The sequence below is a fragment of the Stegastes partitus genome, unplaced genomic scaffold (assembly GCF_000690725.1).
Source record: "Stegastes partitus isolate 25-593 unplaced genomic scaffold, Stegastes_partitus-1.0.2 Scaffold193, whole genome shotgun sequence".
NCBI classification, from domain to species: Eukaryota; Metazoa; Chordata; class Actinopteri; family Pomacentridae; genus Stegastes; species Stegastes partitus.
This window is the reverse complement of record NW_007577924.1, coordinates 216,388-228,526: the sequence shown is the minus strand read 5'-3', so window position 1 is coordinate 228,526 and position 12,139 is coordinate 216,388. Positions and strand designations below refer to the sequence as shown.

Below are 12,139 nucleotides of genomic sequence, written 5' to 3'. Positions count from 1 at the left end.
TCATATGCTTATTCGGTCTTTACTGTGAAAATGTAAATAATTTATAAGGCTGTGGGAAGAATGGTGTGAGCAACCTGTGATGCTTAAGGATGGAATTAAAACATGTCCCAGCCCCAGTGAAACAATGGTAAAATTGCTTTATTTATGAAATTATCTGAACAACAAGGGCATTGCTCCTTCCTCCACTACAGTTTTAATGATGAGGTGTACAACTCCTCTCCTGCACTTCTTCCAGTTGTTTTATATTCAGTGGGGTGTCTGACCTCCAAAAGCAAAACTGACCCTGAAATTGTGCTACATCTCTAAGGAAAATCTATCGCAAGAATAAAATGCAGGCACAGACAACATCCTAACCCCTCCCATGTTTTTCATCATCGCCAAGCATATTATAATTGTCTAAGGCAGCTCAGGACTAAGGCAGGGTGTCATGCCAAAGCCTGGCTTTTATGAGGGGTTTTATATTCATTTGATGATCCTGCGGGCCTCTGTTTCCTGAGTGGATTATCCGTATATGCCGGTGCTGAGCCCTTTTTATATTCAGCACTGAGGCAGAGTCAATAAGGTCCATTCTGCATACAATATTCAAGATTATACAAGACAGACAGCATAATTCACACTCAATCAGAATACAAATGACTGCAGACGGCAGAACAACACATTGCAAAACAAATACAGCTGATTCACAGTGCTGGGACTGGCTCAGTCATGACCACCATACCACTCTCACACAGACTGGGATTTTTTTTAAAGAGCTACAGGGAATTCTGTACCTCGGCTTGGTATAGAGTCCTTGTTTTGTAAAGTCACGGTCTGAAACAATGCATGTGATGAACTGGGGAGTAAGGTGGGCATGAAGGTGACTGTATGCCGTCCTTTTCTTGTGCATACTCACATGAGCATCGTTAAAATGATGTGCAGAGTATATCAGTCATGTTTATAATTGCATTAATGTGTTATGAACTGTTTCCACCTCCAGCAACCATAAAAATTGCTCTCCATGGGATGGATCGGGAGATGAAGGAGGAGTATTTGGTGGTTATTCAGGCTAAAGACATGGGAGGTCACATGGGGGGCTTGTCTGGAACTACGGCTGTCACCGTCACGCTCACGGACATCAATGACAATCCACCAAAGTTTTCTAAAAGTAAGTAACTTTAACAACATTAAAATTCCCAAATCAAATAAAGGGGGAAAAACAAATTACTGCTGCTCTAAATGAGTATTTCTCTGATGGGCCATAATTGGAAAAAATAAATGTTATTTTGTAAATTTCATTAAACAGGCTCTTCAGAAGCTAATTCCCGTTAACTGTTGTAATGAGTAATGATGATGCAGTACTGTTATATGCGTCCCTAATTTTGTTTATTTTGATCTGCATTTCTCGAAACCAAAGAACCGTGTCTGCTCCTCCCCAGGTTTGTATGAGTTTGTGATACCTGAAGATCTACCAATAGGCAAAATGGGTGGCAAAGTGAAGGCAAATGACCGTGACATCGGTGACAATGCCAAGTCGACTTACAGCATCATTGAGGGGGATGACCAAGGCATGTTTGAGATTATTACAGACTCACAGACACAAGAAGGGATTCTACGTCTGAAAAAGGTAAGATCTGGATACTGTCAGGAAAACATTAGGAAAGGTTAACCTGCTTTTCTCTGTCTCTGCCAGTTATAAAACCCTCTTTGTTACTGGGACCAACAACCGCTGAGCTAGTAACATAAATGTTGAAAGTACCAGACTTTGGCAAAGAAGTGGACTGTACGACACAACAGACCTACTTGGTTCTTTTGGTGAATGGTTGTAAAGATCTACAAAGAATGTATTTACAATATCTAGTGTTTCATAGGGATTCTCTAACATGCTGTCCACTGCTTTTGGAGAAAGTATCATGAATGAAACATATTCCAACTAAACAAGTTGCTGCTTGATGTTATTTTGCAAGGACACCGTTGCTGCATTGTGGGCTCACTACTGCCCAGGATGACTATGATTGGCGTATGTCTTTATATTTCTGTAAACCACAGTATTTTTCACTTATAGCAGAAAGATAGTGAGGTACAGTCGGACCATTCCCAGCACTGACACAGCACTGCAGACGTAGCGCTGGCTATGTAAGATGACATCAACCTACTACAGTTAAGGAAAAAATAAATAAATCTTTTTCTTTTTCTTTTTTTTTTTTAAGTGTAAAGACTGATTTTAGATTCCAAATGCAATACCAACACAGGGACAGATTGCTGTGCCTCCTCTGTGCTATTTCAAGTGATTTTTTTGTCTTAGCTTTTAGAGAAAGGTTCACTCAACAGTATCACATCAAATATTAAATACTGCCCCCTCAGTTGCTTGGAGGGTAAAAGATCACAAGCTTCTTGGTATATATTGCTGAAACCTATTTTTCTTTTCATTCCAACAATCTATGCAAGAAAAAATAACAATGAATTTAAATATCACCTTTGACATAGTTGTTGCTGGAGGTGAAACACAAGACAAGATATTTTATTTTCACTTTACAGCCTTTCCTATTTAACTGTAAGTCTCTTAGCTTGAGGCGAGTTGTTATTTATTGTAAAAAAAAAAAAAAAAGGTTCAGCTCACATTCCTGCTTTGGTTAAATTCAGTTTTGCTGACACCTACAATTCCATCACCATAAGAGCAGATGGAATGAACCCAAAGTAGCCTTTTTTCCAAACAAACAAATCCATGTGTCAGCTACGTTATTTCCTTAAAAGCAATTTTAGAGAAGCAATTGCTGCTTAATGCCATTGCTCAAAGGCACAATGGCAGTAGTTTAAAGAAGGAAAGACAGTCTTGTTAAAATGTGTTCACCCAGGTGTTTGTTCACATTAGCGTATAATGGTTTGATAAGATACAGATGTTAATCAGATAATTTGGATAAATATGGCACCTTAAACAGAGGCTTCACCACTGACAGAATAAGTGACACAGAATCTTTTTCTTTTTTCTTTTCTTTTTTCCCCATACAGTGCCATACAATATGATACATTTCTAGATGTGCAGTGTGAATATTTTGTCCAGGATAAAAGCTTCAGGTTTGAATCTGGATGTCATTTAGAGAACCCAATCTCATACTGTTCTCAATACAGAAGTATGTGAAATTTACATTTGAAACCACTGATGCATTTTAATAACAATGACCTGCAAAAAGTCTTGATGCGCCTGTGTGTCAAGGACATCTGTGGAAAATCAAACCGAGATTTGAACACATGGTATCAAAGATACCACAGCACATGCTATTTATATATGTATGTATTCTATATTCTACATTTATTGAAGTTCGGTAGCTTGGTAAGACATGTTTGCATATATTAAATCATACATATGATTGATGGATAGATGTTCTTAAGTCTTAAGCCATGCTTGGCTCAGTGTCTGCCGAGAACAGCTATGCATCACTCAAATGCGCAATGCCATTGTGTTGTGATGTAAAATGACATTACCCCAAGGACATGTGGTGTGACTTTGTCAAAGTGTGAACAATGAACTGCATGGGAGGTGGAATGTATAAGAGCTAAGGCAATCAGCTGGGACGACAATTCACTGCCACCAAAGAAAACATCAGTGCTGCAGAACAAACTTGACACAAAGTCATAAAATCTCTAACTGTTGACAAAGCAAATGTCAAATGTGTTAGTCTTTTAGGCAACCTCCACTTCCATGTCCCGCAGAGAGACTTAGTCTTCCCATGTCTGCTCAGTTTTCTCTCTGTGGCCCTTAGTTGGCTGCCAGTAAACTGAAGTGTGTGCTGGGAAAGAAGGCATGTGCACACTTACTGCTTTTGCATCCCCCTAGACGGCAGCGTCTCGTGTTGAAACGGGTTAAAAGAAGCCGTTGTGATGGTTTGGCTCTTTTGTCATAAACCTTCACCAGTTTTATCCTCCAATCAGGAAGAAAACAGTCAGTGTAACTCCCCCCCCCAACATCCTGTCACCTCAACAGCTACACAAGTTTATAAACTGCCATCTAATGCGGAATTCAAATTATTAAAGATCCTTTGCGGCAAGGTTAAAACATATTGATCTAACTGAGGCTGGAGAGGCACAAACCAGGGGAGAGATTCTTTGCTGTTTGAGTTTTAAGCTTTTTATCTGCACGCCCCCAGGCCTGTCGAGGGATGTTAGTGGGATGCTGAGCTTTCACCCCTGCAGCCAATGCTGAACTTTGAAGTCTCTAAATGGCCTGTGTGTACATACTGATTTGATGCTAACGCTTGAGTGAGACTGAAGAATGACACAGTAGAGTTGAGGGGTGGAATACAACGGCAGAGCAGTGTTAACATGGGGGAAACAAGAATGTTTCTTTGTTGCTCAGTGCAAGTCTGAGTTCCCTGTTTGAAAATTAAGACTCATTCAGTGAAGCCTTGTCGTTAACTGGGAACATGTAAGCATGTGCACTGGCTATGCAGCTCTCACTGCATAAGGTCTGGAAGCTTATAGCATTTCCTTTTTGCACTTAGGCCATGAATCTCTTAATAATCAACAGAGGCTGCACACTCATAAAAGTCAGAGTGTCTCTCCCTGGATTATTCAGTCTAAGCACTGTGTCCGTTTACTGAATTTATTAAATATGACTTGCATTCTGATTCCACTGTTAGGATAATATACAGCCCTAAAAGAGCTTTCACTGATGCCTTATTTGACTTTGTAAATGATACTGAAAATAATTTTGATTAAACTTAACCAGGGTAATTAAAGAAGCTGTTTACCACTGTGTTTTCCTTAAAGTGGATTTTGTGTAATTAAATATGCCTGCAACAGTGAAAGCCCCCCTCTTTCCACTCTCTGTTAGGACACCAGAAACAAATGTAATGAGTTGTTTCTACATGCTGTCGTCTGGGAATAATACTGAAATATTTGGATAAGAGAGCAGCAAGGCAATGTGAGCCAATTTTACTGAATGACTTTAATGTGGATGCGTTGCTATACTTCTAAGTGAGAAGAAGCTCACAAAAATGCTTGTGTACTCACTGATCAAATTATTCTAATTGGAACAATGCTGCTTGAATGCTAAACCAGGTACATGGAGCACCACTCTGAGTCTACCTTCAGCTATAGAGCATTTCAGCCTCTTTTAGCTCACTGTTTGGGTTAAAGGCCTACATGCATCACTTTAGCAGTTTAGAGACATTCATTTTTCTCATTAGTTGGTGAAGAAAACTGAGCTACAATAAGACTGTTGGACTCACATTGATCGGGTGACCACGACACACCGTTGGATGTACTGGACACTACTTGCCAAAGCATTTTGTGTCACAGTTTAATGATCGTATCTCAATGGTAGATACATAGATAATGAAATAGATAAATAATATGTGTGCCTCTAATTTGCCGGTCTCTCTCATATATGCTCAGATGATAGTAATTACATATTGAGAGAATGTTTTTTGAACCTTGTTCAGTTCCCAGTGTCCGAGCTCAGTTTTGGTTCATATCAGTAAAACAATGGAATGCCTAAAATAATATTCAGATGTGTGAACTGGCGACACCAGTTTAATAATACAAACATAACAGCTTCACCTCTGCTGGAAAACCAGTGTTTGAACTCATAATTGACTTTTAAATTATCATTCATTTTGAAACCTGGGCCTTTCCCACCTCTCCATTTCAGCATAATTATTTTGAGTATCCAGCCACACCTCACACAGCCCTCATTCTCTGCTAGCTCTGAATTAAAGTGTAATCCACTGGCTCACGGTCCAGCCACACTCACAGACGGTGGCATCGGAGAGAGAGAAAAGGAAGGAATTGAGGAAGAGGGTGGGTGTCAAGTGAGGAGGAGAAGAAGGGGAGGTTAATAATGAGAGTGTTCCAAAGAGCTTCTCTGACCATGGAGGAGTGGGGCTTGGAGAGGCTTCAGGGGCTTCGGTCTGTCTACTGGTGCCCTGATGCCAGGGGTGTAGGACTGTGGACATCAGGGCCCTCCATGTTCCCTGGCTGCTGCTGCCGTCTCACAGCTGGAGCCCAGACAGCCCTCCACCCACCTGCCCCTCTGCCCCCACAACTCTGTGCACTAGCCCTGCCTGACCTCAGGGACTATTCCTCTTGCCTGTTCCCTTTTGCTCTAACTGAATACATTTCTCGTTTTGTTCGTCTCCCTCCTCCTAGACCTCCTCTCTCCCCCAAGCCAGCTCCTGTCCCCTCAAGCGGCAAGGCCCAGTTTTGATTTCCCTATAAATCCTGGTTATGGAGCGTGGAAGTGACTTGATCCCATTATTCTAGTAGTATGAGAGCAACCAGAGGTGATTCAGAATGAAATTGTGACAGTCTGGGGTGTCCTCAGAGATACCAAGAAAGTAAATTGTGACTCTCCTCCTTCTTAAATATTAAGGATGAGCCATTTGGAAAGGAGATACTGCATATCAATTGAGGAGACGGATTAAACAGATATGTCAGTCACACAATGACATGTGCTGTGCAAAATATTTTCATTTCTCTTTGGAAGATTATTGTTTTGTTTTTGATAGCCTTGAAAAAAAGCACCTGTGTCATTTATTTTATGTGAACTGGGTGTGATCGCAGTTTGAATGTCCTAATGGTCTGCTGTCACTGAAAGCATTACCAGGGAGATTTGTGCGTTTTCATGCTGATAAAGGTTGGAAAATATTTTCAGGTTTTGTCTCTGAAAATTGCAATTATATTGACTGATTGATTTAAATCAAAATTATGATGAAATGAATTATATTTGCTGTAATATACGACACCAGAGACATTATCACAACCACTTAGAGTCCCTAACCCTTCAAAATAAAGTCTGCGCACATGTACTTTGTATGTAATTATGGTATCTCTCAAATTTTTCATCTAATGATAGTAGCAGCTGCACTGCTGTCTGCCACAGTGTCTTTAACAGTACATCCACGGGAATGCGCATAAGGTAGGAATGTTCTAATCTTTCAAAAGAACATTTTAAACTGGAATTGTAGTTAATTCCTGTAAATATTATTATCTCAGTGTAGCATCTTTGTAAAGAAGCATATGAGTCTAAGTACAGCAGTAATCATCGGGGATTACCAAAAAATCATATTTTAGCATTGGTGAAAAAGTACAAACATACTCTTTTAAATGAAAGGACAGGAACATTTTAGGCAACACATATGTAATTATCAAAAAAAAAAAGTTCCCATTATGCAAGTTCCCCTTTTTTAGACAATATTGCTGTGGCTGGTTGAGTTGGTGGCAACATTAATTGCTTTATACGTGGCTGGGTGGTTTAAAGGAGTACTCAGTTATTAAGAAGCTGCCTAATTTACGTCACAAGAGCTAAGCTCCAAAAACCCTCACTCCTATATTCCCCATAATGAAACTCAATGGTATCTTTTATTCCACCCTGCTCCTGTTGTAAACACCCGTATGTTTCAAACTGCCAGCTTCTAATGCTGGTTTTTGTGACTTTGTACCAAACAGAGGTAACTCTGATGACATGATCAAGGTTATTTTCAGACTCTCTCCAGAGCCAGAATACATAATTCACACTTTTCACAGCCTGAGTAATACTTCTCATGACAAGTGACCTGAATATATGCGGTGCCCCTTTAATATAAAACAATGCAGCACATTTTTGTAAGGTGATTGCATGTTCAGTTTGGAAGTTCTCTTGATCAGAATGGTGACACTGTCATTAATGCAGGTGAGCACAGGTGTATCATTTATAAAGTAGCATAAAACTACACAAACTTACATAAAACTACTCAAATAAAATACAACAATATCCAACTTGTATTGAATACAGTAAATGAGTTAATGTACTTTACTTTGTACTACTGGATTGTGCACTACATTACATCATAGATATACACTTCTGAGTTACAGTGCAGTAGGTTTGACCACTTCTGTTTGTACTCTCTTACAGCCTTTGGACTATGAGAGCAAGAGAGCCTACACACTGAAAGTTGAAGCTACCAACATCCGCTCGGAGCCCAACAGCGGCGTGCCCTTCAAGGATACAGCCACTGTAAAGATTGTGGTGGAAGACTCTGATGAGCCTCCTGTTTTCTCAAAACCCATGTACTTACTGGAAGTGAACGAGAGTGCCCCCATCAACACGGTCATAGGGACAGTCACTGCCAGGGACCCAGACTCAACTGGGAGCCTCGTCAGGTGAGATGCACTCAATAATGTTGGCTCCACTATCAGGAAACACAGGCAACAGCTTTGGATATAGGAAAGATCTGCTGTTGCTTTTAAAACAAACAATAAAAGAACCATGACGCAAGAAAGACCTAATTACACACACACTGGAAAATGTGGTGAAGGAGTGAATGACTAGAGAGTTGGAACTTGCTGGAGAAAATATTTGATGGATAAAAAATATCAAATAATAACAGTGGCTGTCACCTGAAAAGTGATGATCATAGTCATTGTTGAATTCAGAATTGCACTGACAAAGGGAAGCTAATTTTAAGTTGTAAATAGCAAGTTACTACTTGTGTGTCCTTGGATAGCAGCAGTTAGTTGGCGTGCTTACGCCTGGCGCTGAGCAGCACTGAGGCGGACCCTGCTGGAGGTCGATGGCAGGAGGACAGCATAGACACCTCGAGGCTTTCATTACACAAAGGAAACTCAGAGCTAGATTCCAACAATATCTTTGCAGGAAAGGTTTTTGGAGGGAGATTCAAAGAAGCATCTAAACAATCGATATACTCATTTATCTGACTAAAGCCCTCTCTCGCTGTTTTTTTTTTTTTTTTACTGTTGTGACTGACTAGTGTACATTTTAACATTCAACCAGAACTGCAGGAACTCCTCATTAAAACCAGCTCTGAACACATTCCCATCTTTCCAGCTTCATGAGGCACACTGCTCCTTATGAAAGGTTAAACCCTGGCACTGAAGATAAATCGTTTTAATCACCCCTTTTCATTCTTTTTGTAGGAATTAACTGGACTATTTATAGGATAACTGCTGTTGTTACATTTGTGAATGTTTTTTTTTTTTTTTTTTTTAAATCTGCCAGTTGATGTTAGTTAACATTACTGGTGTGAATACTGTGTCAGTGTGTACAGACACTTTCCACATTGGAAAGTTTTCTAAAACGATAAGTCAAATGAAATTGTATGATTACCATTAACTGCCTTGTCAAAGTCTGATGGTGAAAAAGTCGCTAGACACAAAGGACATCACACTTGTCTGACTTATATTTGAGAGCATGGGCATGATGTAATTATGCTATCTATCATATTCGCTCCCTTGTCACTTCTGAGACAGCATGTCTGTCTGTAGGATGCTTTGTGAAGTTGGACATGTTGGCTCCCTCAATCTGACTGTCAGCTATGTCATAAGCTAAATAATGCCTTAATTTAGTTTGTGCATCTGCTTTGTCAACACTCTGTTGATGGTCTGTAAGAGCAGTTGTGCTTCTAGCCAAGCTTCTCGTTGGCTTGCCTACCAGGCCTGTAGTGGATGGAAGTGGAGTGCTGCACACACAGACACACAGACACAGACACAGACACACACACACACTCAGACACACACACACACACACACACACACACACACACACACTGTTGCACAATGAGGCAACCCATTTTAAAACACTGTCATTNACACACACTGTTGCACAATGAGGCAACCCATTTTAAAACACTGTCATTCTGTAAGTAGTGGTTCTGATAAAATGGGGTATGACATCACTTTGAAGGCTGGGTACTGTAACACCATTCTAGTGTGAGTACACCATACAACACGCTAGCTGCCTATCTTCATAGACACTAGAAACCATAAAATATACGTAGACCCCTGACAAGAGAATTCACCTGACATACAGAATGATATGCACATGATTCTGTGCATATAAACGGTGGCGGTGATCATCCACGGCCTTACAGCACCCAACGTAAATGCTTGACACATTGCTACTTCTGAGAAGTTGCGCCATGATGTCTTATCTTGTGCCCTCTCTAAAAAGGGCTTCTATTATTTTACTCGGTAATACCAGTCTTTGCTTGTTATCTGCTCAGAGCGACCGGACGGTCTTACCACTTTGGGAGAAACAGAGTTCTTAGTTTGGAGAAGAGGGGGTTTAACCTTTGGAGGGAGCCTTGGAGGCTTCACACATCAAACTGTCTGGTGTTCTGCACAGAGATGTTGACAAGAGTGAGCTATTGACAGGACCTCAGCCTTTACTGCTTGACCATTTGCTATTGAATGACCAGAGCAAGCTTTTTCAAAAGAAAAAGCTCTGTAGGTAGCTTAACTTCAAGAAGTGATGGAGAGAATAGGTTAAGAAATGAGTCTTTTCAGGCTATAATGACTTGTTTTAATAAAATGGTTGACACTGAGGCATGCAATTAAATCTCTTCATGTTTCTGACCTTTGGAGACTGTGGTAGCGTCTTTGGCAGTGAGGAAATGACTCAATGATTGTTCTCATTTCCACAGACGTACAAAAAAAGGTAGATTATGAATTGAAGGCAGTATAACTTTCTCTTTCACTCTATGACCAGCCCTGCTATACTCTCCTCTTATGTGACTTATTCTTGGAAATACCAGAAGGGCACCTTGAGGATAGGTTATACAGGCAATTTCTCTCCCTCCATCTTGGCATTTCATTAATTCTCCAGTGACTTGCTGACCGCATTCCCGGGACAACACTCAACAGGTTGTGTGTAATTGCACAGCGAGCAGAGAGCAGACTGTGGGTTTCATAGATTGGCTGAGGCTATAGACCAAGGCCGGTTCATTCTACTTCTTTCTTTTCTTTTTTTTTTTTCTGGTGGCATCCTCATGTTTAGTGATGAGATTGCCAGGAGGAACTGAGCCTTGAGGTTGCCTGATGTCCGTCCACCAGTAAAAGCAGAAATATTTTTGGTGTATAATGGCATCTTTTGCCTCCGTCTTTATTTCATGCCATGGTGCTCGTGTATTTGCTGATGCAGGTCTGTGCTTTATATGTGTGTTAGAGAGACAAGTAATCAGTTCAAAAATTAGTAATTTTCTTCTTCCATCTGAAGTGCATAAAAGTCCACTTCATCATGAAATTAATCCATCTCATTATTGCATCTTATTCTGAATTAGGTGCAGTATTAATAGTTGGTTCTGTTCACACACTCTCAGTATTTGCTTCCTTCAGTCGATCATTATTGAAAGAAAAAGTGACTAAATAATGAATGAGTGTGGCTGCAGATGGCAGCACCCTGCTGACATGATCTCTTTGCCCATTTGCTGCTGTGAAACTGTCCAGATATCAACATCCTGTCTTGGCACTTGTTATGTGTTTTGAGCATGATACAGTGTGAATTGAGTCATCGGCTGCCATCTTTATGTACCAGGCCCTTTGCCTTTCTGCAATTTATTTTGCTCGCTCTTTCTTTTTTATTCAAACTTATTAAACACATAGTCTTCATTAGACTTTTAATCACTAATTTTATAATTTTGCAGACATGATGTTATGTTCAAAATGGATTATTTCTCAAGGGCTTTGTGTGACTGTCAGGCTAAAAAAAATAAAAATTCTCCTGCCGTCACAGAAGCAGAATAGGGCCTTTCAAAATGTTCTTGAGAGCTGTTAGATTTTTAAATAAAGCTCATTCTCAGACTTTCAATTTTTATTTTCAGAGAGAAAGCAAAAAAATAACAAGCGGCTAACAGAATGCTCTATTAATCCTTTGCCAGCTGTGAAGCCACTGATCATCATGGAAAGAATACAGGTACATGCACACGCTAGCAGGAATTTACTTTCAGGTTTTTTGTCATAATGAATTGATTTATCTCAACATGTGATTTTCTTTGAAGTCCAATTAAACATTTTTACCCCCTTCCTCCTTTCAATCTTCAAGATGATCTATCTCACATGTCGAGAGTTTCCCTTGTGAGGAGATGAGATGAAACAAACTATTGTCATTGTAGGTTTCATATGATGCATCACCCTCACCAAAGACCATTTGATTTTACTTCCAGCAAGGGTTTGTATTAGTCTGTATCTCTGAGCTTTGCGCTGATGAAATGATTACCGTCTGGGAGATTTTAATCCTTCCAAATGTACTGGCTGACAGAAGGCTGTAGCCTCAGTAATGCCTCTTACAAGAGCACAAGTATGTTCTAAATAACGGAAAATTTGGACAAAAGCCTCACGAGACATCAAGCCAAATATTTACACTGTCTTGTTATTTTCATTATTGAGTAAT

At 40.0% G+C, this 12,139-nt stretch overlaps 1 protein-coding gene across 1 annotated transcript in view; it reads left to right on the top strand.

Moving 5' to 3' along the window:
- Window positions 1-12,139, top strand: part of cdh8 (cadherin 8) — a 97,143-nt gene that overhangs the window by 71,365 nt on the left and 13,639 nt on the right. The window contains exons 4-6 of the mRNA XM_008280428.1: window positions 977-1,144; window positions 1,416-1,603; window positions 7,868-8,115. Of these exons, the coding sequence (XP_008278650.1) occupies window positions 977-1,144; window positions 1,416-1,603; window positions 7,868-8,115 (604 nt within the window). The remainder of the gene's footprint in view (window positions 1-976; window positions 1,145-1,415; window positions 1,604-7,867; window positions 8,116-12,139) is intronic.